Below are 22,643 nucleotides of genomic sequence, written 5' to 3'. Positions count from 1 at the left end.
TCGCAGAATACTAAAATATCAGGTCCTCCTTCTAAAAAACCCTCAGGTAAAAATAAGGCATTGCTCTACTCTAACCCAGGGGGAAAGTGGTCCCCCCCCACTCCTCTGCTGAGACTATAGACTTGATCTATGCCAGCAGAAGGGACCTAAAAGACAGCCCCCTGACTAACACACATGAAGTTTGGTTCATAGATGGAAGCAGCTTTGTCAGATGGGACCTGCTTCTCAGGGTATGCAACAGTTACGGCATGCTCTGCCCCCAGGAACTTTTGCTCAGTTAGCAAACTGATTGCCTTCACCAGAGCTCTAGATCACACAGGGGATTTGTAAGGCACCTTCACTCTGCATGGAGACCTCAGACTTCTGGTAAGGTAGAAAGAGCCAACCAGGCTCTATGGAAAACATCACAAGGATAAAAATGTGTGCGTGGTAAGTAAGGTTTAGAAGGAAAGAGTGTTCTTGGCAAGAAGGGTTAAAAAGGAAAGAGCTTTTTAAATAAGGAAAGGACATGGTTGTAAGAATCCTGATGGCTAGTTTACTCTAGACTGGAATGGAAATGATGGCATGTTTCAAGTAAGTTGAAGAGGGTGTGTGGAAGTCACAAAAGGTTATGAAAGAAAGAAATTGGACATGCTAAGTGCTGTTCTGGGGGGTGTCTGTGCCATGTTCTAGGAAGAATGTTGTCTCTCGGTCAATCAGACTGGACAGGTACAAATCCAAATTCGTACTTTTCCTGGACAAAGCCAAGCAGCTCCAGGACCAGGCCAAGCAGGGCTGGGACTTCTGGCCTGACATCTGGTCATGGAAATCCTGGCTATTTCTTCTCCTTGGCGCAATAACTTCTGTAATCTTGATGCTTCTCCTTGCACCGTGTTTTTGGTTTTTTTTGTTTGTTTGTTTGTTTGTTTTGTTTTGTTTTGTCTTTTTTTTTTGACAGGCAGAGTGGACAGTGAGGGAGAGAGACAGAGAGAAAGGTCTTCTTTTGCCATTGGTTCACCCTCCAATTGCAGCCGAGGCCGGTGCACTGCGGTCGATGCACCACACTGATCAGAAGGCAGGAGTCAGGTACTTCTCCTGGTCTCCCATGGGGTGCAGGGCCCGAGGTCTTGGGCCATCCTCTATTGTACTCCCTGGCCACAGCAGAGAGCTGGCCTGGAAGAGGGGCAACCGGTATAGAATCTGGCGCCCCAACCGGGACTAGAACTCGGTGTGCTGGCGCCATAAGCGGAGCATTAGCCTATGAGCCACGGCGCTGGCTCCGTTTTTATTTTCTGTTTGTTAGAGAGGTGGGAGTGGGGGCAGAAGCTGGAGGAGAACTCAACCGGCTCTCCCGTGTGGGTGGCACTTGAACCATCCTGAACCGTCCCTGCTGCCTCCCAGGAGCCACGTCATCAGGAAGGTGGAGTCAGGAATGAAACCCACTCGCTCTAATACGGGACATGGGTGTGTCTCAGCCACGGGCTTCTCATCTGCCTGAGCGCCAGTTCCGAGAGGGCTAAGCAAGAGCACCAGGTTAGGGGTAAAGACGAGGAAGAACTGGCCTGGGGAATGGGGTGGAGTCCTTAAGCACAAACTGGGGCGAAACTTCAGCAGGGAGAGCGGATCTGGGACAGATGGGAGGACAGAGGTGCAGGCCACCCACCTGCAGCTGAGCTCCAGGGAGAGGGGACAGCCTTTGGGCAGAGAAGCCAGCCCCTTCTCAGGGGGGAGGGCGCCAGAGAGGCACACCTGGGGCTCGGCGGTGTGCCCCCGCTGAGCCTTCCCTTCAGAACTCCTGTTTGGACCGACATTCTCAAGAGCTAACCCCGAAAAGAGTTGGTTCAAACCAGCGTCTCCTCTCCTTGCGACGTACGGAAGAGCCCAGGATTCTCAACACCTGTCTCCCTCGTGCTCCCACTCTTAGCAGCAGGTAGCCAGAGCTGAGAGTCACACCGCCCTCCAAGAGTGGGTCCCGCCTGCACACACCCACATGCACACCAGCTTTAGCCATGTCCTTTTATTGAGCCATTTGTCTGGGAATGGTGATCAGGGAGTTGTCACACCCCACCACGGGGCCCTGCCACGGAGGAGGCGGGCTCAGCAGTTGCTGGGGCAGTTTCTGGGATGGTGTCCCAGTGCAGGCCAATGGCGCTGACGAATAAGCCAGCTCGGCCACTGATGAATCGGAGCACGGCGTCCAGGTGCAAAGGGACAGCATGGAAGATTACGCCTGTGTCTTTCCCAAAGGAAAGGATGCGACCATAATCAGTATAAAAGTTCAGGGTGTTCAGATAGTTTCTGTATGACCCAGACACCTGGATCACCGACTCCCCTGGGTGCAGAAAGATCTCCTCCAGGTCTCCCAGGTTGCCACCCACGTAGTCGCTCCACACCTGGCCATAGCGCACCTGGAGACTGGGACGGGTGGGAGGGCAGGAACGGGGACACTGATTAGGTCATCAGAGTTCAGGACCTTTTGACCTGCACGTGGAGTCCTCCAAACTGGACACTAGCATGAGCAGTCCCTGCTAGTTGCCCCAAAAGTGTAGGCCGGGTGAGCCCTGGAGGACCACACAAAGAACTTCAGCTCCTGGCCTGGCTGACAGCAGGTGCAGAGAAGGAAGGCAGCTTGTCCAGAGTCGCCCACACACAGCACATGGCAGGCCTTGAATTTGGAGTCCAGCCTCCTACGATGCCCTCCCCCATTCCCGCACTTGTGGAAGCAAAGGGATTTTCTAACAGCTGAGTGGCTCCCTTGTGGGAGAGGGAAGAGGCTTGTCCCTGCTGTCCCAGGAGGCAGATCCAGGATCAGCGGACACACTTTGGCTCTGCACGTGATAGAATTTTCCGACTAGCAATGGAGTGGGGACTGCTCAAGAGAGGCGTTGAGCAAAGTTGCAGGGCACCCAGCAGGGATATTGGAAAGAAACTTTAAACCGCAGAAGGCAGGTGGGCTGGGCTGGTCGACTTCCAGGCCCCTGAGAGTTAGTGGTTATTAATGATTTGCCACCACCAGGCATATTCGGGGAGGGAGGAGTCCAAAGGGTACGGTTCTGGAAGCCGAGTCCTCTCACAGCTATCCCCATATCCTGCCTCACTAGGGACCTGTTGGTTGAGGCACAGGTGGCCCAGAGTGAAAGAGCACTTCCTGAGCTAGTAAGAGCTTGAGGAACGCGGAAGAGCCTTACCCCGCGATATTGAAGCTGTCAACCCGGACACGGATGGCTGTGATGGGCCCTTCCAGCTGGAGGCCGGAGTGGGAGAATGGCTCCCCTCCTCCACTTCCGTACTCGCCACTGTAGGAGGAGGACCTGGCCTGGACTGCAGTGGAAAGAAAGGGGGGCTTGGAGGCAAGGACCTCCCAGTTCCCACCGCTCAGGAGCGGCCCTGCAAGCCTTGGCCACCAGCCGAGCAGGGGCCCCTTCCCGCCACCCGCCACCAGAGTCCCAGCGGCTCACTTACTGGCACTGGCAGAGGCCGAGGCACAGAGAAGGCCCAGGAGCATGAAGGTCCACATCGTGAGGCTGCAGGGGGGAAGAAGAGAGCAGAGGGGGAGGTTTCCCCTTTTCCCTCTGGCCTCCGGGTGGCCTGACCCTTCAGCTCCCACCTAGCCAGACCCAGGCTCAAGGTGCACAGCACTGTCCACAGCCTGCAGTGCATCCTCCAGACCTGATGTTCCAGGGTCCAACTGTCTCTGGCCCTCCCTTGGTCTGGCTGTAGCCACGCCCTCCTTTTCCCCTCCAAGCAGAAGGTCAGCGCTCACTCTTGGCGAGTGCTGTCTCCTGACACAGCCAGGACGGGGACTTTCTGAATTAGGATGGAGGATAGGCCTCAGCCTGGAGACGGCTGAATTTCCTGAACCCAGCATCAGAGCCAACACCGACAAGCTGGCCGCTGGAGTGCAGTAGGTGAGTCCTCCGCCCCTGGAGCCGCCATCCCATATGGGCACCGGTTCTAGTCCCGTCTGCTCCACTTCCGATCCAGCTCTCTGCTAGTGCCCTGGGAAGGCGGTGGAAGATGGCCCAAGCACTTGAGGCCCTGCACCCCCTTGGGAGACCTGGAAGAAGCTCAAGCTCCTGGCTTAGATTGACCCATTTCTGGCCATTGTGGCCATGTCGGGGAGTGATCCAGCAGATGGGATCTTTGTCACGATTCTTTGTCCACCGACACACGCCTGGCCTTTCCCAGTCACCTGAGTGTCCCAGGTTCCTAGTCCTTCAACTGACAGCTGACACATCTCTGCACCAAGATAGCTTCAACCCAGGTGCCCACTTCACTAACACTCCCTGCCACTCAATCCAGGCATCCCCTTCCCCAGACCAGATCAGATCTGAATCCCCACCGACCTCTCTTTATCTCTCTCTCTCTGCGTCTTCTCTGTATGTGTAACTCTGACCTCCAAATAAATAAATAAATCTTTATATTTTTATTTTTTTTTTATTTTTATTTTTTGACAGGCAGAGTGGACAGTGAGAGAGAGACACAGAGAGAAAGGTCTTCCTTTGCCGTTGGTTCACCCTCCAATGGCCGCCGCGACCGGCGCGCTGCGGCCGGCGAACCGCGCTGATCCGATGGCAGGAGCCAGGAGCCAGGTGCTTTTCCTGGTCTCCCATGCGGGTGCAGGGCCCAAGCACCTGGGCCATCCTCCACTGCACTCCCTGGCTACAGCAGAGAGCTGGCCTGGAAGAGGGGCAACCGGGACAGAATCCGGCGCCCCGACCGGGACTAGAACCCGGTGTGCTGGCGCCGCAAGGCGGAGGATTACCCTAGTGAGGCGCTGCGCCGGACCAATAAATAAATCTTTAAAAAAAGAATTTTCCCCCTCTTTCCTGATATTTTGATACAAAAAGAAAAACAAACAAACAAACAAACAAAAAAAAAGGAAGAACAAGCAGGCAGTAAAGTTTAAAGAATGGCATGGCAAACACCCGTACAACCATATACCACTTTATGGATTCTATCACATCATGGGGACTATCTTGTACATTAGCAAGTCTAGCCAGCCAGCCAGCCTCAACCTGCCAGCCCCTTCTCAAACCATCTCTGTCTCTGAGAAGGGTGACTTGGGCTGCAAGTTGCCCCCCTCCCAAGAGACATCATTCTAGCGAGCATGAGGGAAGCTGAGGCGCTGAGGGGGTGCAGGTGCTCCTTGGGGCAGGGTGGGGCTGGGCCCCTGCCCCAGACTCTCAGACACCATGGCAGAAAGGTCCTGGAGCCCTCCCCCACCCTCGGGTCTGAGACTTCAGAGTGGGTGTCAGACTCCTTCGGCCCCGCGAGGGTGGATCTCTCCACCTCAAGCCCCGAGTCCTGATGTCTGGCGACTCCAGGACTGGCCCCTGTGACCCCTCTGAGTCAGCAGGACTTCCAAGAAGACAGAAGCATGGAGGCCAGGGAGGGGCTGGAGTAAGTAGCATCGCTTATCAGTGGCTCTTGACCTGTCGCTCAGGGCATCCCACTCCCTCCCCTCCAGCTGGCTCATCATCTGGCACTGGGGGCTCAGCCCAAATGGCAAAGGGAGTCCCGCCCTCCAGAGCCGGAAGTAGGGCGGCGCACTTCCGGGAGCGCAGGTGCACCCAGGCCAGGAACGCCAAGGTGTCTCCTCTCTTCTCCTCGGCCTTCAGGTAACCTTTGACGGAACTGTCTCCTCACCCAGCCAATGGGCTTGGCCTTGTCCCTTGTCCTCTGTCTGCCTTTCTCTGCTGATTCTCTCCCTTGATGCCTGCAGGAAACTCCCAGGACCCTTAAGACAGAGGCCCTGAAGGGGTCCCAGGGCCCCGCCCGGTCCTTTCCAGGAGTCCACATTTGCCCTAGGTAGTGACTGAAGCACCAGCGCAGAGCGGGAAGGCGGTGGAACACCAAGCTCCCACCTGTCCATCTGTTCACACTAGAATTTGTAACACTATTTATTTAGGGGGCCGGTGTTGTGGCGTTGTGGGTAAAGCTGCTGGCGGCAATGCCAGCACCCCGTGTATGGGCACCAGTTCGTGTCCCGGCTGCTCCATTTCCAACCCAGCTCCCTACTAATGCGCCTGGGAAAGAGGCAGAGGATGGCCCAAGTGCCTGGACCCCAGCTCCCATGTGGGAGACCCGGATGAAGCTCCTGGATCCTGGCTTTGGCCTGGTCCAGCCCTGTCCGTTGTGGTCGTCTGGGAAGTGAAGCCAGGAATGGAAGATCTTTCTCTCTTTTCTCTCTGCCACTCTTTCAAATAAGACATAAATATATTTTTAATGGCTACCACATTGAGGATGGGACAGCCCAAAGCCAGGAGCCAGGCTTCTCTCTTAGGGTCTCAGACATGGTGAAAGGGTCCCAAATATTTGTTCCCTTGTCTGCTGCCTTCCGAGGCGTGTTCGAGGGAATTAGATGGGAAGCAGGTAGCTAGGACTCGAACCAGCACTTCAACTTACAGGATGCACTGCTAGAATCCAAAAGTTCTACTTTTGAAATTTATATTTATTAAATAAAAGCTTTCTCTAAAAAGTAAGAAAAGTAAAAATAAAATAAATTATAGGATGCTGGTATAGCAGGTAGGCAGTTTAACCCGCTGTGCCACAATGCCAGTCCTCTCTTTGGCAATTTAAAAACGTGTTTATCATTTTCTTCTCCTTGAAAGGTAGAGAGAGAGATGGGGATCTTCCATCCACGGTTTCGCTCTCCACGTGCCCGCACAGCCAGGCCTAAGCCAGGCTGAAGCCACAAGCCAGGAACTCTCTCTGGGCTCCCACATGAGCAGCAGGGCCCAAGCACTTGTGCATCATATGCTGCCTCCCAGGATGCATTAGGGGAGCTGGAGTGGAAGTGGAGCAGCTGGGAGTCCAACCGGGAACTCTGATGTGGGATGCAGGCATCCCAAGCGGTGGCTTAATCCGTTGCCCCGAACCCCTGCCCCCTGCTTTCCTTTTAACCCAGGGGCCCGGCCTACTGCCCCTGAAAATGTCAAGGAGTTGCCTTAAACTTCACCCAGCCCCAGTGCTACAGGCTATGAAAGTCCAAAGGTCTTTGTGTTTTCAGCGTTTTGCTTGGCAAAGCAGCTGTATGCAGGAGCCAGTGCCATGCTGGCTGTTTCCAAGCTCCTCCAATGAGAACTTGCCCAACCTGCATCTCCACACACCAGCTGTCTGCTGCGTCATCTATAAAATGCCCCCTGCACCCCCACACCATGGGGGAAGCAGCTTGGAACCGTCACATGCTCCTGCCTCCTTTGAACCAATGACACAGCTCCTCTCTCAAAGGACCAGCAACACAGGTTGTGTTTTGACCAAGAGGGCAGCGAGGCTACCTAGCTCAGAGCAACCTGATCTTGTCACGTGTGACAAGGAGTTCCAGGGAGTTCTTCTCAGGACTTTGCAAAAGTGACAGCAGAACTGGGAGGCCATGGCTAGCCATGTCACTGGGTCCTTGCTCTCTCCTCCCCTCCTGTGTGGCCTGCAAGCGACAAAGCAGCCTTTGCCCTCTTTTCGAGTCTTTGTGCAATCCAGACCCCATGGTGGGACTGAGCCTCCTTCACCTGTCAGACAAAATACAACAAGTTTAATCGAAAAGATCCTAACTGGCTTTTGTCTGTGATTCTAGAATCAGGCTGAACACTTGCGTGTATAAAATAGGACAGGTGTTCCTGTGGACCCGCTCCTACGCCCCTTTCCTGGTCCTTGCCCTCGGTCTAAGTCCCCCCAGGTTAGGCAGGCACACACCACCCAGAAGCCTAACGCCGCTTCTCGGCTCCTCCTTATACTGTCGGTTCGCCGGCGAATTCACATAAGGACTGATCATGCCAGAATTCGGAAGCATGTCATTGTCCCTCACTCGAGAGAGGTGACGCTGCGCAGACACCATGTGGGCATGCGGCCTTGACCTAATGAATCAAGGATGTCCCCCATTAAGCACAGGAGAAATATAGTGAGTCTGTGAGTGATAAGAGCCTGTCACTCCAGGCTGCTGCCTCACAGGCAACAATTGGTGACTTAGGGAGAGAGAGCTCCAACAGTGAAAATGACAATGTAGCAAACAACCCAGCAATGCCTAGACAACCACCCCCAAATATCCATGGGATGAACTTAGACGATCTCCAAGCAATAACCCATGCGATGTCATCCCATCTGCACCCAGTGAGGATCCCCACGTTTTGGCAGTCCCCAGGCACCCAGGCTCTCAGGACAGCTTCTAGACCCCATCCCACCCACATGTTTGCCGTTAATCTCGAAGTGAACACAGAATTCAGGCCCTGGATTCCAACGCCTGTAAAAAGGCTTCTGCTAACCAAGAGCCAAGGATATGCTTGTGTATTTCCAGAGAATGCGGGACAGCCCATTTGGGTACCAGCCAGAAACATCAAGCCTACAACTGTCAGCCAACCAGAACCAGCTGAACACGACTGAGAGTCTGCCTTGTTAGCGGATGAACCTGCCCTATCATCCTACCCTGAGAAAGTGCCCATAGCCACATCCTTTACTGTTTTATACCCCACTAGCTCTGGTCAGCCACTCAAAGGCCCACAGCCTGTGTGCAGTCACGCCATTCCTGATTACCGTTGTTCCTCATTCCTTTCCCTATCTGAGTAAGCACTCCTGTGCCTCCCTTTGTGAGCACTGGTTAGTCAACGATGGATAAGATCCCCTGGGAGACATCCTAAAAGAAGCACAGCCATGTGCAGAGACCACATGGAAACGGGGTCAACAATGGTCTGGCCAAGAATCATGCCTCCTGTTGCTCAAAAATAAACGAAAAGGAAGAAATGTGGTGGAAAGAGAAGGTCATGCCAGGATGCCATCTGACAATGGAAACTGCCTGGCAACAGCCTGTGATTGGATGGCTTCGGAAACAACATGACAATGGAGCCAGACAGACAACAGGCTTTGATTGGATGGCTTGGTTTTAGAAACTGCCTGGCAGCAGGCTGTGATTGGTTAGAGCATAGACCACCCCTTGACCAGATTGGCTGCCTTGGCTCTATAAGCTGCTGTGCCAACTGAAATAAATGAGTCTTCTAGCTGCTCACCTTTGGCCTGCTTTCACCCACACCTAGGGTCTGTGTGGTGACTCCATGCCTCTTGCCCCCACCACCATCCTCCTCTCAGAATGGATCCACAGCAACATCACAGTCCCCAGAGCTATGACTACCAGCTTATTTTTGTCTCTCTAGAGACAAACTTCTTGAAATAGCCCTCGCCTCTGTGAATCCTCACCTCCCATTCATTCCTTAGCAAATTGCAGCCTGCTTCAGCTGATTCCTGCAGGCCACTGAAGCTGTGCTTGTCAAGATAATGAATGACCTCCTCACGGCCACCATGGAAGAGACGGAGATCTTTCCTTTATTCCAGTATCATGCCCTTAGCCACTTCTTGGAATTTCTCTCTTGCCTTCTCCTTGCCTCCCATACCACTCCATTCTCTAGTTCTTTTTTCCCTATTTATTGATTTGAGTGCAGAGAGAAGGAGAGAGATCTTTCGTCCATTGGTTCACTCCCCAGATGCCTACAACAGCTGGGGCTGGGCCAGCATAAAGCCAGGAGCCAGGAGCTCCATCCAAGATGGGTAGCAGGAACTCAATCACTTGAGCCATTATCAGAGGCAGGGAGCTGGACCAGAAGGAGTGTAGCCAGGACTCCAACGGGCACTGCAGTATGGGATGCAGCGTGGTGCCTTAACCTGCTGTGCCGCAACATTAACCCCCCTTCTATAGTTCTGTAACTGCCTCCTCTTTGTACCAACCAACACTGGTGTTTCCCAGTTCGCTTAGTCCTGCCTTTCTCCTTTTCTATACCTGTTGCTTTCCTGAATGGCTTCTTCCACACCCAGCACATGAACTTCACTGTAGCACTTGAACTTCACTATTTATGTGCTGATGACCTCTGAGTCAGCTGTATTCCCAAACCCTGTCCTTTGTAATCCTAGGGGTGAACCTGAAGGGCACTATGCTAAGGGAAATCAGGCACAGAGAGACAAATACATACCACATCCCACTTACGTGTAGAATCGAAGAAATACCAACTCAGAATTTGAGAGCAGGGTGGCCGTCAGCAGGGGCCAGAGTAATGACACAGTGGGCTAAGCGGCTTCCTGTATCAGAGGCTGATCTGAGTCCCAGCTGCTCCAGTTCTGATCCAGCTTCCTGCTGATGCACCTGGGGAAGCAGTGGAGGGTGGCCTAACTGCTTGGGTCCCTGCTACCCACATGGGAGGCCTAGATGAGATTCTAGGCTCCTGATTACAGCCTGGACCAGCTCCAGCAATTGCAGCTGTATGGGATGTAAATCAGTGGATGGAAGATCTCTCCCTGTCTCTCTCTCTGTCATTCTGCCTTTCAAATAAATAATCTTTACAAAAAAAAAGTGTTAGTCATGAGAGGTTTGGTGGAACACTGGATGGAGAAAGGCAAGATGTTGATCAGAGCATACAAAGTTTCAGGTGAAAGGAAGAAGCAGCCTTTAGTGATCACTAGATCTCATGGAATGGTGACTTTCGTCAGAATTGCTAAAAGTAGATCGTAAATGTTTTCACCACAAATGAGTATGTAAGGCAATGGCTTTGTTATCAGCCTGACTTAATTCTTCCTCAGGTTCACACATGAGAACATGACTCTGCTGGGCTAAAGGGAGGCTGGGGAGACAACTCATGGCCTCGTGTTTTTTTTTTTTTTGTTTTTTTTTTTTTACTTAGATATTCTGGAATTGGCGATGAAGGCTTTACAAACCTTACAAATATACTAAAAATCACTTGCACACTTGAAAAGGGTAAGATCTATGATATTGATAGCTCAAAAAGAATTACAATGGCATAATATTCTGTGATGGAATTTGTGGTGGAATGAGAAGGCCATGCAAGGTGGCCACAGGCAACAGAAACTGCCTGGCAACACGCTGTGATTGGATGGCTTTGGAAACTGCCTGGCAACAGGCTTTGATTGGTTAGGGCATAGACCACCCCTTGACCAGATTGGCTGCCTTGGCTCTATAAGCTGCTGTACCAACTGAAATAAATGAGTCTCCAGCTGCTCGCCTCTGGCCTGCTTTCACCCACACCTGGGGTCTGTGTGGTGACTCCACACCTCTTGCCCCCACCACCATCCTCCTCTCAGAATGGATCCACAGCAACAACATCTGGCACCCACGGAATTGTTATAAAAACGTGCTAGTGGTGGGCTTCTTTTTATAGTGCTTGGGGTTTTTTAAAATTTTTTCTAACAAAATTACGTGTCTATAGCTTCTCTTTGTCTAATTGGGAAGAAATATGTCTTTGACATTCCCTATGACACAAAGAAATCTATGGGAAGCAATATGTTACTGCCCACCACTACCACCGAAACCTAAAACTGCCAATATTTTAGAGTCCTCAAAATTCTTCCCAAAGCCACTTTGTGTCCTCACTGACTCTATCCAGCCATCCTAATGCTTCCCCTGAATTCTAACCAACCCCTTGTACTTGGGGCAATCAAAGATGAAAATGTCTCTACTTTGGCTTTACTTTTGTAAAAATTTATTTTCATGCTCTATGAAAGGCAGGCAGAGATGTCCCATCCATTGGTTCACTCCCTAAATGCCCACGACAGGCAGGCTGGGCCAGACTGAAGCCAGGAGCCCAGAACTCAATGCAGGCCTCCCACATGGTTGGCATTAATAGGAAGCTGGAATCAAAAGTGGAGCCCGGCTGTGGAGTAGTGGGTAAAGCTGCCGCCTGCAGTGCTGGCATTCTGTATGGGCGCTGGTTGGAGTCCCGGCTACTCCACTTGTGATCCAGTTCTCTGCTATGGCCTGGGAAAGCAGTAGAAGATGCTCCAAGTCCTTGGGTTCCTGTATCCACGTGGGAGACCCAGAAGAAGCTCCTGGATCCTGGATCCTGGCTTCAGATCGGCCCAGCTCTGGCCGTTGTAGCCATCTGGGAGTGAACCAGCAGATGGAAGACATCTTTCTTTCTCTCTCTGCCACTGGCTCTGCCTCTGCCTCTCTGTAACTCTCAAATAAATACATTTTTTAAAAAGTCTTAAAAAACGAAAGTGGAGCCAGGCCTTGAACCCAGGCACTCAGATATGGGACGCAGCCCCTAGTGGCAACTTATCCACCATACTAAGTGCCTGCCCCAGAATTTCCACTTTGGCTGTGGTGTTGGCCAAGTTCACACTGTTGAAATGGTGGGTCCATAAGGAGAGACTCTCCGATTTTTTTTTTAATTCTATTTTTTATTTTTGACAGGCAGAGTGGACAGTGAGGGAGAGAGACAGAGAGAAAGGTCTTCCTTTGCCATTGGTTCACCCTCCAATGGCAGCCGAGGCCCCTGCACTGTGGCCAGCGCACCCCACTGATCCGAAGGCAGGAGTCAGGTGCTTCTCCTGGTCTCCCATGGGGTGCAGGGCCCAAGGACTTGGGCCATCCTCCACTGCACTCCTTGGCCACAGCAGAGAGCTGGCCTGGAAGAGGGGCAACCGGGACAGAATCCGGCGCCCCAACCGGGACTAGAACTCGGTGTGCCAGCGCCGCAAGGCGGAGGATTAGCCTAGTGAACCGCGGCGCAGGCTCTGTTTTTATTTTCTGTTTGTTAGAGAGGTGGGAGTGGGGGCAGAAGCTGGAGGAGAACTCAACCGGCTCTCCCGTGTGGGTGGCACTTGAACCATCCTGAACCGTCCCTGCTGCCTCCCAGGAGCCACGTAAGCAGGAAGGTGGAGTCAGGAATGAAACCCACTCGCTCTAATACGGGACATGGGTGTGTCTCAGCCACGGGCTTCTCATCTGCCTGAGCGCCAGTTCCCAGAGGGCTAAGCAAGAGCACCAGGTTAGGGGTAAAGACGAGGAAGAACTGGCCTGGGGAATGGGGTGGAGTCCTTAAGCACAAACTGGGGCGAAACTTCAGCAGGGAGATCGCATCTGGGACAGATGGGAGGACAGAGGTCAGACCACCCACCTGCAGCTGAGCTCCAGGGAGAGGGGACAGCCTTTGGTCAGAGAAGCCAGCCCCTTCTCAGGGGGGAGGGCGCCAGAGAGGCACACCTGGGGCTCGGCGGTGTGCCCCCGCTGAGCCTTCCCTTCAGAACTCCTGTTTGGACAGACATTCTCATGAGCTAACCCCGAAAAGAGTTGGTTCAAACCAGCGTCTCCTCTCCTTGCGACGTACGGAAGAGCCCAGGATTCTCAACACCTGTCTCCCTCGTGCTCCCACTCTTAGCAGCAGGTAGCCAGAGCTGAGATTCACACCGCCCTCCAAGAGTGGGTCCCGCCTGCACACACCCACATGCACACCAGCTTTAGCCATGTCCTTTTATTGAGCCATTTGTATGGAAATGGTGATCAGGGAGTTGTCACACCCCACCACGGGGCCCTGCCACGGAGGAGGTGGGCTCAGCAGTTTCTGGGGTAGTTGTCCCAGTGCAGGCCAATGGCGGTGACGAATAAGCCAGCTGGGCCATTGATGAATCGGAGCACGGTGTTTGGGTGCAAGGGGACAGCATACAACATTATGCCTGTGTCTTTCCCAAAGGAAAGGAAGCGACCCTCGTCAGTCACAAAGTTCAGCGTCTTCGGATAGTTGCTGTATGACCCAGACACCACGATCACTGACTCCCCTGGGTGCAGAAAGATCTCCTCCAGGTCTCCCAGCTTGCCACCCACGTAGTCGCTCCACACCTGGCCATAGCGTACCTGGAGACTGGGACGGGTGGGAGGGCAGGAACGGGGACACTGATTAGGTCATCAGAGTTCAGGACCTTTTGACCTGCACGTGGAGTCCTCCAAACTGGACGCTAGCATGAGCAGTCCCTGCTAGTTCCCCCAAAAGTGTAGGCCGGGTGAGCCCTGGAGGACCACACAAAGAACTTCAGCTCCTGGCCTGGCTGACAGCAGGTGCAGAGAAGGAAGGCAGCTTGCCCAGAGTCGCCCACACACAACACATGGCAGGCCTTGAATTTGGAGTCCAGCTTCCTACGATGCCCCAACCTATTCCCGCACTTGTGGAAGCAAAGGGATTTTCTAACAGCTGAGTGGCTCCCTTGTGGGAGAGGGAAGAGGCTTGTCCCTGCTGTCCCAGGAGGCAGATCCAGGATCAGCGGACACACTTTGGCTCTGCACGTGATAGAATTTTCCGACTAGCAATGGAGTGGGGACTGCTCAAGAGAGGCGTTGAGCAAAGTTGCAGGGCACCCAGCAGGGATATTGGAAAGAAACTTTAAACCGCAGAAGGCGGGTGGGCTGGGCTGGTCGACTTCCAGGCCCCTGAGAGTTAGTGGTTATTAATGATTTGCCACCACCAGGCATATTCGGGGAGGGAGGAGTCCAAAGGGTACGGTTCTGGAAGCCGAGTCCTTTCACAGCTATCCCCATATCCTGCCTCACTAGGGACCTGTTGGTTGAGGCACAGGTGGCCCAGAGTGAAAGAGCACTTCCTGAGTTCTAAGACCTTGGAGGAACACGGAAGAGCCTTACCCCACGATATTGAAGCTGTTGACCCGGACACGGATGGCTGTGATGGGCCCTTCCAGCTGGAGGCCGGAGTGGGAGAATGGCTCCCCTCTTCCACATCCGTACTCGCCACTGTAGGAGGAGGACCTGGCCTGGACTGCAGTGGAAAGAAAGGGGGGCTTGGAGGCAAGGACCTCCCAGTTCCCACCGCTCAGGGGCGGCCCTGCAAGCCTTGGCCACCAGCCGAGCAGGGGCCCCTTCCCGCCACCCGCCACCAGAGTCCCAGCGGCTCACTTACTGGCACTGGCAGAGGCCGAGGCACAGAGAAGGCCCAGGAGCATGAAGGTCCACATCGCCAGGCTGCAGGGGGGAAGAAGAGAGGAGGGGGGAGGTTCCTCCTTTCCCTCTGGCCTCTGGGTGGCCTGACCCTTCAGCTCCCACCTAGCCAGACCCAGGCTCAAGGTGCACAGCACTGTCCACAGCCTGCAGTGCCATCCTCCAGACCTGATGTTCCAGGGTCCAACTGTCTCTGGCCCGCCCTTGGTCTGGCTGTAGCCATGCCCTCCTTTTCCCCTCCAAGCAGAAGGTCAGCACTCACCCTTGGCGAGCGCTGTCTCCTGACACAGCCAGGACGGGGACTTTCTGAATTAGGACTGGAGGATAGGCCTCAGCCTGGAGACGGCTGAATTTCCTGAACCCAGCATCAGAGCCAACACTGACAAGCTGGCCGCTGGAGTGCAGTAGGTGAGTCCTCCGCCCCTGGAGCCGCCATCCCATATGGGCACCGGTTCAAGTTCCGTCTGCTCCACTTCCGATCCAGCTCTCTGCTAGTGCCCTGGGAAGGCAGTGGAAGATGGCCCAAGCAGTTGAGCCCCTGCACCCCCTTGGGAGACCTGGAAGAAGCTCCAGGCTCCTGGCTTTGGATTGACCCATTTTTGGCCATTGTGACCATGTGGGGGAGTGAACCAGCAGATGGGATCTTTGTCACGATTCTTTGTCCACCGACACACGCCTGGCCTTTCCCAGTCACCTGAGTGTCCCAGGTTCCTAGTCCTTCAACTGACAGCTGACACATCTCTGCACCAAGATAGCTTCAACCCAGGTGCTCACTTCACTAACACTCCCTGACACTCAATCCAGGCATCCCCTTCCCCAGACCAGATCAGATCTGAATCCCCACCAACCTCTCTTTATCTCTCTCTCTCTCTCTCTCTCTCTCTCTCTGCGTCTTCTCTGTCTGTGTAACTCTGACCTTCAAATAAATAAATAAATCTTTATTTTTTTATTTTTTTTTATTTTTTGACAGGCAGAGTGGACAGTGAGAGAGAGACACAGAGAGAAAGGTCTTCCTTTGCCGTTGGTTCACCCTCCAATGGCCGCCGTGGCCGGCGCGCTGCGGCCGGCGTACCGCGCTGATCTGATGGCAGGAGCCAGGAGCCAGGTGCTTTTCCTGGTCTCCCATGCGGGTGCAGGGCCCAAGCACCTGGGCCATCCTCCACTGCACTCCCTGGCCACAGCAGAGAGCTGGCCTGGAAGAGGGGCAACCGGGACAGAATCCGGCGCCCCGACCGGGACTAGAACCCAGTGTGCTGGCGCTGCAAGACGGATGATTAGCCTAGTGAGCCGCAGCGCCGGCCCAATAAATAAATCTTTAAAAAAAGAATTTTCCCCCTCTTTCCTGATATTTTGATACAAAAAGGAAAAAAAAAAAAACAAAGAAAAAAAAAAACGAAGAACAAGCAGGCAGTAAAGTTTAAAGAATGGCATGGCAAACGCCTGTACAACCATATACCACTTTATGGATTCTATCACATCATGGGGACTATCTTGTACATTAGCAAGTCTAGCCAGCCAGTCAGCCTCAACCTGCCAGCCCCTTCTCAAACCATCTCTGTCTCTGAGAAGGGTGACTTGGGCTGCAAGTTGCCCCCCTCCCAAGAGACATCATTCTAGCGAGCATGAGGGAAGCTGAGGCGCTGAGGGGGTGCAGGTGCTCCTTGGGGCAGGGTGGGGCTGGGCCCTGCCCCAGACTCTCAGACACCATGGCAGAAAGGTCCTGGAGCCCTCCCCCACCCTCGGGTCTGAGACTTCAGAGTGGGTGTCAGACTCCTTCGGCCCCGCGAGGGTGGATCTCTCCACCTCAAGCCCCGAGTCCTGATGTCTGGCGTCTCCAGGACTGGTTCTGTGTCCCCTCTGAGTCAGCAGGTCTTCCAAGAAGACAGAAGCATGGAGGCCAGGGAGGGGCTGGAGTAACTAGCATCGCTTATCAGTGGCTCCTGACCCGTCGCTCAGGGCATCCCACTCCCTCCTCTCCAGCTGGCTCATCATCTGGGACTGGGGGCTCAGCCCAAATGGCAAAGGGAGTCCCGCCCTCCAGAGCCTGAAGTAGGGCGGCGCACTTCCGGGAGCGCAGGTGCACCCAGGCCAGGAATGCCAAGGTGTCTCCTCTCTTCTCCTTGGCCTTCAGGTAACCTTTGACGGAACTGTCTCCTCACCCAGCCACTCGGCTTGGCCTTGTCCCTTGTCCTCTGTCTGCCTTTCTCTGCTGATTCTCTCCCTTGATGCCTGCAGGAAACGCCCAGGACCCTTAAGACAGAGGCCCTGAAGGGGTCCCAGGGCCCGCCCGTCCTTTCCAGGAGTCCACATTTGCCCATGTAGTGACTGAAGCACCAGCGCAGAGCGGGAAGGCGGTGGAACACCAAGCTCCCACCTGTCCATCTGTTCACACTAGAATTTGTAACACTATTTATTTAGGGGGCCGGCATTGTGGCGTTGTGGGTAAAGCTGCTGGCGGCAATGCCAGCACCCCGTGTATGGACACCAGTTCGTGTCCCGGCTGCTCCATTTCCAACCTAGCTCCCTACTAATGCGCCTGGGAAAGAGGCAGAGGATGGCCCAAGTGCTTGGACCCCAGCTCCCATGTGGGAGACCCGGATGAAGCTCCTGGATCCTGGCTTTGGCCTGGTCCAGGCCTGTCCGTTGTGGTCATCTGGAAAGTGAGGCCAGGAATGGAAGATCTTTCTCTCTTTCTCTCTTTTCTCTCTTGTGGGGAGCCATTGCACCGCGCCCTAAAGATGGCACCGGCTCCTTTCTCCCGGAAGGACTGGCGAGAAACAAACAACTCCTAATAAGGAGATGGCTGAGCTCCCTTCTGGCTTCCGCATTGCTGTACCAATCAATCCTTGCCACTTGGCTGCTTTTGATTGGTGTGCTGATGGCTATAAGAGGGATGGGAGAGGGAAGGAGGCGGAAGAAGAAGCTTGTTCAAGGTTCCTGAATAAACTGCTTGAAGAAGAGTTCGGGTTGTGTCTTCCTTGCTGGTCGAGGGACGCGACAACTGGTGGCCCGTACGGGGAACCATCTCAAACGTGAACTCAGAACTTCCTGCAGTCAGGGCAGCTCTGGTAAGTCCCCCAGGAAAATAAGGTGGGGGTCCGCGATAAGAGTGGGCAGTCCTGCGACAATAGCGGGAGGATAGTTCTGTGACTAAAGCAGAGGAAGTTCTGCGAGAAAAGCAGAAGGAGCTCTGACCCGTGGCCAGGGAAAGAGTACAATTTTTGACGATGGGTAATTCACAGTCCCATCCAATTTTTCTGGCGCTGAATGCGCTGCTTTGAGAAAACGGTTTGAAACTTAAGCCTAGTACATTGCATAGGTTTTTACGTAACTGCGATACCATTGCACCCTGGTATGGGGTTTCGGGAAGCCTTACTATCCCTTCATGGGACAAACTAGGCAGGGATTTGGATTTTGCATTCGAACAGGGTAATCTTGAAGGGGGAGTGAGACCAATATGGAAGTTAGTGCGAGCATGCCTCGAGGATGAGCGGTATAGTGAAACTATTCTGAGCGGTCAAGCAGCCTTGGAGGAGCTTCAGGAAGAGTGCTCCAAGAGAGCTGCCAGTGAAAAAGGGAAAACTTTGAAGGAGAGTCAGAAAAGAACTAGGAAAAAACTGTACCCCGATCTTTCCGAGTTGCGCAGCCCCTCCTTAGTAAGTAGTACTAGTGCAGAAAGTAGCTCAGAAAGCAGCAGTGAGTCTGAAGAGTGTGGCGATAACAAAGAGTCTGGTATAAAGCAAGTACGGGAATTGAATCGGCAAATGAGGATTTCCAAAAATTACAGCCGCTGAGCCATTACCAGGTGCTCCAAATATATTTACGGATGGGTCAAAAACAGGCTGTGGGGTTTATATGGTAGAGGGTAATGACCCGGTATTTCATCAGTTTCAGCCAGGCCCACCTCAAGTTGTGGAATTAAAAATAGTTATTGAAGTCCTCAAGCAGTGCTCTTTTGCCTTTAACTTGTTGTCAGATTCCTTATATGTGGTGAACGTATTAAAGATATTGGAAACCGCAGGACCGATTAAACCTTCTAGCCCAATTGCATCCCTAACGTCAGGTGATTGCTCATTGTCTGGATGCATGGGCCGCCTGGGGGAGACCCCAGGTGCTAAAAACTGATATACATCTCAAACCTTTACCACCTTTTGCCAAAAAATGGAGGTTCAACTTGTCCATGGATTGCCGTACAATCCTCAGGGTCAGGGCATAATTGAGTGAGCACACCGCACACTGAAAGAATATCTTTTAAAACAAAAAGGGGGATGCGACAGGCCAGGAGAAAGAGAGAGGAAAAATTCCACAGGTATCTTGACCTAGAGAAAAGTCTTAATTCGATAACCCTTTCCAACTTGATGGGTTTTTCTCTTTACAGTTAATAAAAACTTAAGCAATGGGCTCATACGCTGATAATCAATTCTTTTCTGTGCTGCTGTAGCTAACTTATCTAATGAGAGTTTTCATGTGTCTTGAAGGTTTCGCATTTTTCTATTGCCAGTATGAGTCTTGATTGGAAAAACTGCACCATGAAGCTGTTCACGTTATATCTCTAATGTTTGAGTGATTACCTAACTTTGATCATATCTAGTCCACAGCCTTGGTTAAACGTACTAATTTTTGACTAAAATGGTTTGACTCTCTGATAGTTTAAATTCTAAACCGAGTCTTTCAACTTTGGGGCTTCCAGTCGGATCCCTGGAACTCTCAAAGGATGGGACTCTAAATTTGTTAAAGTAACAGCTGTTTGAGTCAATTCAAATTATACAAAGTGTATGAAAATGTAGTAAATGATGTCAAATCTATGTTGTATTCATGTTTTTGCTTTTCAGCTAAAGTAGTCTTATAAAAATGAGAGTAAATTCTGTGTATACAAGCCTTTATGTTGTTAACTCAAGTAAGCCAATACAGATTGCTTCAGAAAATTGGGTTAATGCAAACGCCCTTTGGTTCACTTGCTCAGTTTTACATTTACATGTCTTTGATATGCTTTAAACTTGTTTCTCTTAAGGATGAAGATCTTTTCAAAGTTGTAAATATGCACTAGTGACTGTTGCTGCCCAAGTGGTGTTATCCTTATGTTACTTAAAAGCATGGAAATGTAATTTTGACTTTTAATTCAGATAATGGTGTGGTATTCATTAATAGCTCAGTGTTTTAAGTTATCCAGGCATCGGTGCTAAGTAAAATACGGAAAATGTATTATGTGTACTTTTAACATATTAAATTTGATAAGAGAGACTTTTAAGTTTGCCAGCATGTATTCTCATAGGTTGTCCATACATGATAATTCAAGACTGTAAAAGTAACTACAGGTATAAAGTTTCAGAAGGTGTGAGCAAGTCATGAAAAGTTGTAAAAAGTTTATGATTTTAAAACATTGTTTACAGAATTTTCTATAAGTTAAATGTTAATGCCAAAATTACACTAACCTAAAGTTGAAGTCTGATCTTCTGTTATAACAATGGGATTTTTTAAAATGTGTACTAATGTTAGTAATTATCCGGAAATGGTCTCAATTGTAAATCTTAAAATCTGTTGTTGCAAAAACTGTAACGTCTCTTTTTAACACTACTGTCTGTTAAGTTATGATTGATAAAAAGTATTAAGTCTTAAAAAGTTATGTTAAATATTATGATCAGATCTGGTCTAAAAGTGTTAAAATCGCCCTGACTAAATGTTAAGGAATTCTATTTTGACCAGATACTCTAAGTTCTCTTGGCACCTTTAACAGACTTTCTGAAAATCAAAGTTCTAAATTCTCTGGACTTTTGGTATCTCCAGAGGGCCCCTGGAGATGTCAAAAGATATGTCTCTCATCTTGCAGAGATAATAACCAATCAGGCTGTTTAGATTAAAAGTGGTGCCAAGATGTGAAATGATGCTAAACTTCAGTTATAAACGTGTTTCTTTCTAGCTGTTCCAGTCTCTGGCTCAGAAGCCAGATCCTTTAAAGAAAGACTGACAAAGTCTAAGAAGCATCCCATGGTCATGATTTGCATCACCTCAATGTCCAAACCTTAAGCTTTGGCAGATGGATGTTACCCATTTTTCTGAATTTGGTAAACTAAAATACATGCATGTCTCTTTAGATACATGTTCAGGTTTTGTTTTTGCCACCCCGCAATGCGGCGAGGCTGCCAAACATCTCTCATTGCCTTCAGGCCTTTGCTGTTCTAGGAACCCCTATACAGATAAAAACTGATAATGGCCCAGCGTATACTTCCAACTCTTTTAAGCACTTCTGTACTAACTTCCACATCTCTCATCACCGGGATTCCTTATAATCCCCAGGGACAAGGTATTGTGGAACGAGCACATGCCACATTAAAAAATTATTTACAAAAAATAAAAAAGGGGGAATACGGGACCATGGCATATTCCCCACAAAAATGGCTATCCCATGCTCTTTTCATTTTAAATTTCCTAATACTGGATAATCAAGGGAAAACTGCAGCTGATCGTCACTGGCATCCTGAAACCAAAAGACAACAAGTCTATGAAGTGGAAAGACCCTCTAACTGCTCAATGGTATGGACCTGACCCTGTTTTAATATGGGGACGTGGACATGTTTCTATATTCTCGATGGTTACCTGAGCGACTGGTGCGGCAAACAGACAATGTCACAAAGCAGCCCCTCGATCTTCATTATGATAACATTGCTGATTGGGATCGTTACTGCAGCCGTTATAACCGCCATTTCCATTGCAGCTGTGGGCGCTACAACAGCTGCTATAGCGCTCACAGGGACAGTTCAAACTGCTAATACCCTGAATAATTTGACGGCCTCCGTGGCTGCTGCTTTGGATACTCAGACATCCTTAAATGCACAAATAAAGGGAGGCTTGATGATTGTTAATCAGCGTGTGGATTTGGTACAGGAGCAGGTGGATACTCTCTGGCAGCTTGCTCAGCTAGGATGTGAGTGGAAATTTTCAGGGTTGTGTGTGACCTCTGTTCAGTACGATAACATGACTCAGGCAGCAAATTACTCTAAACAGTTGTCTCAGATGCTCTTGCAGAATTGGTCCGCAGAATTTGACTACACCTTGAAGCAACTGTGCCTTGCCATGGTCACCATCAACTCCACATGTGTGGATGTCTCCTTCGCATCTGGATTGTCATCCTGGATCTGCACAGCTGTCTCCAACCTGAAGGAGTGGGCGGGACTTGGAGTTTTGACGGGGTTGCTGTTACTTGTTGTGTTATTTTGCCTGTGGTGTTTGTGCAGGATGAGGACAGCTCATCGGCGGGAATTGGCCATGATAGCTCAAGCCTTTTATGCCCTTGAGGCTGGACAATCGCCGCAAGCATGGCTGGCCTTCCTTGAATGCTAGGCATGGGTGCAGGGTGCGAGGCAAAGCACTGCAGAGAGAATGAGCCAATACGTTCTCTGGAAGGCAAGTCTGTCTGCATGTGGGTTGGCATCCCAGATCCCACCCCCGCGAAAAGGATGCTGTTCCAGGTGGATGCCTGGCAGTGGGGGACAGACCCCTACCTTCTCCTGTAATCCTTAGATGCCTGGTTCTAAAACAAAAAGGGGGAACTGTGGGGAGCCATTGCACTGCGCCCTAAAGATGGCGCCGGCTCCTTTCTCCCGGAAGGACTGGCGAGAAACAAACAACTCCTAATAAGGAGATGGCTGAGCTCCCTTCTGGCTTCCGCATTGCTGTACCAATCAATCCTTGCCACTTGGCTGCTTTTGATTGGTGTGCTGATGGCTATAAGAGGGATGGGAGAGGGAAGGAGGCGGAAGAAGAAGCTTGTTCAAGGTTCCTGAATAAACTGCTTGAAGAAGAGTTCGGGTTGTGTCTTCCTTGCTGGTCGAGGGACGCGACACTCTCTGCCACTCTTTCAAATAATACATAAATATATTTTTAATGGCCACCACATTGAGGATGGGACAGCCCAAAGCCAGGAGCCAGGCTTCTCTCTTAGGGTCTCGGA

At 51.4% G+C, this 22,643-nt stretch overlaps 2 protein-coding genes across 2 annotated transcripts; both read right to left on the bottom strand.

The window, feature by feature from the left end:
• Positions 1 to 1,981: 1,981 nt before the first annotated feature.
• Positions 1,982 to 3,691, bottom strand: LOC138847126 (zymogen granule membrane protein 16-like). The gene is made up of 3 exons (XM_070064878.1): positions 3,442 to 3,691; positions 3,168 to 3,300; positions 1,982 to 2,394 (listed from the first exon to the last, which is right to left on the bottom strand). The coding sequence occupies exons 1-3, from the start codon at positions 3,494 to 3,496 to the stop codon at positions 2,037 to 2,039; spliced, it is 546 nt and encodes a 181-aa protein (XP_069920979.1). The 5' UTR covers positions 3,497 to 3,691; the 3' UTR covers positions 1,982 to 2,036.
• A 9,571-nt stretch (positions 3,692 to 13,262) lies between these two features.
• Positions 13,263 to 14,867, bottom strand: LOC100346433 (zymogen granule membrane protein 16). The gene is made up of 3 exons (XM_070064690.1): positions 14,658 to 14,867; positions 14,384 to 14,516; positions 13,263 to 13,610 (listed from the first exon to the last, which is right to left on the bottom strand). Exons 1-3 carry the CDS (start codon positions 14,710 to 14,712, stop codon positions 13,304 to 13,306), a joined length of 495 nt encoding a protein of 164 aa, XP_069920791.1. The 5' UTR covers positions 14,713 to 14,867; the 3' UTR covers positions 13,263 to 13,303.
• Between the last annotated feature and the right edge of the window lie 7,776 nt (positions 14,868 to 22,643).

Source organism: Oryctolagus cuniculus, chromosome 19 (genome assembly GCF_964237555.1).
Source record: "Oryctolagus cuniculus chromosome 19, mOryCun1.1, whole genome shotgun sequence".
NCBI classification, from domain to species: domain Eukaryota; kingdom Metazoa; phylum Chordata; class Mammalia; order Lagomorpha; family Leporidae; genus Oryctolagus; species Oryctolagus cuniculus.
This window is presented reverse-complemented; position numbering and strand designations above follow the sequence as displayed.

What these genes read in the sequence shown, in the direction of transcription:
- LOC138847126 (XM_070064878.1), bottom strand. Translation starts at nt 3,496, where the DNA reads ATGTGGACCTTCATGCTCCTGGGCCTTCTCTGTGCCTCGGCCTCTGCC. An exon ending in CTCGGCCTCTGCCAGTGCCA is followed by an intron (nt 3,301 to 3,441) that starts GTAAGTGAGCCG and finishes TTTCCACTGCAG; the next exon opens with TCCAGGCCAGGTCCTCCTCC. An exon ending in GACAGCTTCAATATCGCGGG is followed by an intron (nt 2,395 to 3,167) that starts GTAAGGCTCTTC and finishes CACCCGTCCCAG; the next exon opens with TCTCCAGGTGCGCTATGGCC.
- LOC100346433 (XM_070064690.1), bottom strand. Translation starts at nt 14,712, where the DNA reads ATGTGGACCTTCATGCTCCTGGGCCTTCTCTGTGCCTCGGCCTCTGCC. An exon ending in CTCGGCCTCTGCCAGTGCCA is followed by an intron (nt 14,517 to 14,657) that starts GTAAGTGAGCCG and finishes TTTCCACTGCAG; the next exon opens with TCCAGGCCAGGTCCTCCTCC. An exon ending in AACAGCTTCAATATCGTGGG is followed by an intron (nt 13,611 to 14,383) that starts GTAAGGCTCTTC and finishes CACCCGTCCCAG; the next exon opens with TCTCCAGGTACGCTATGGCC.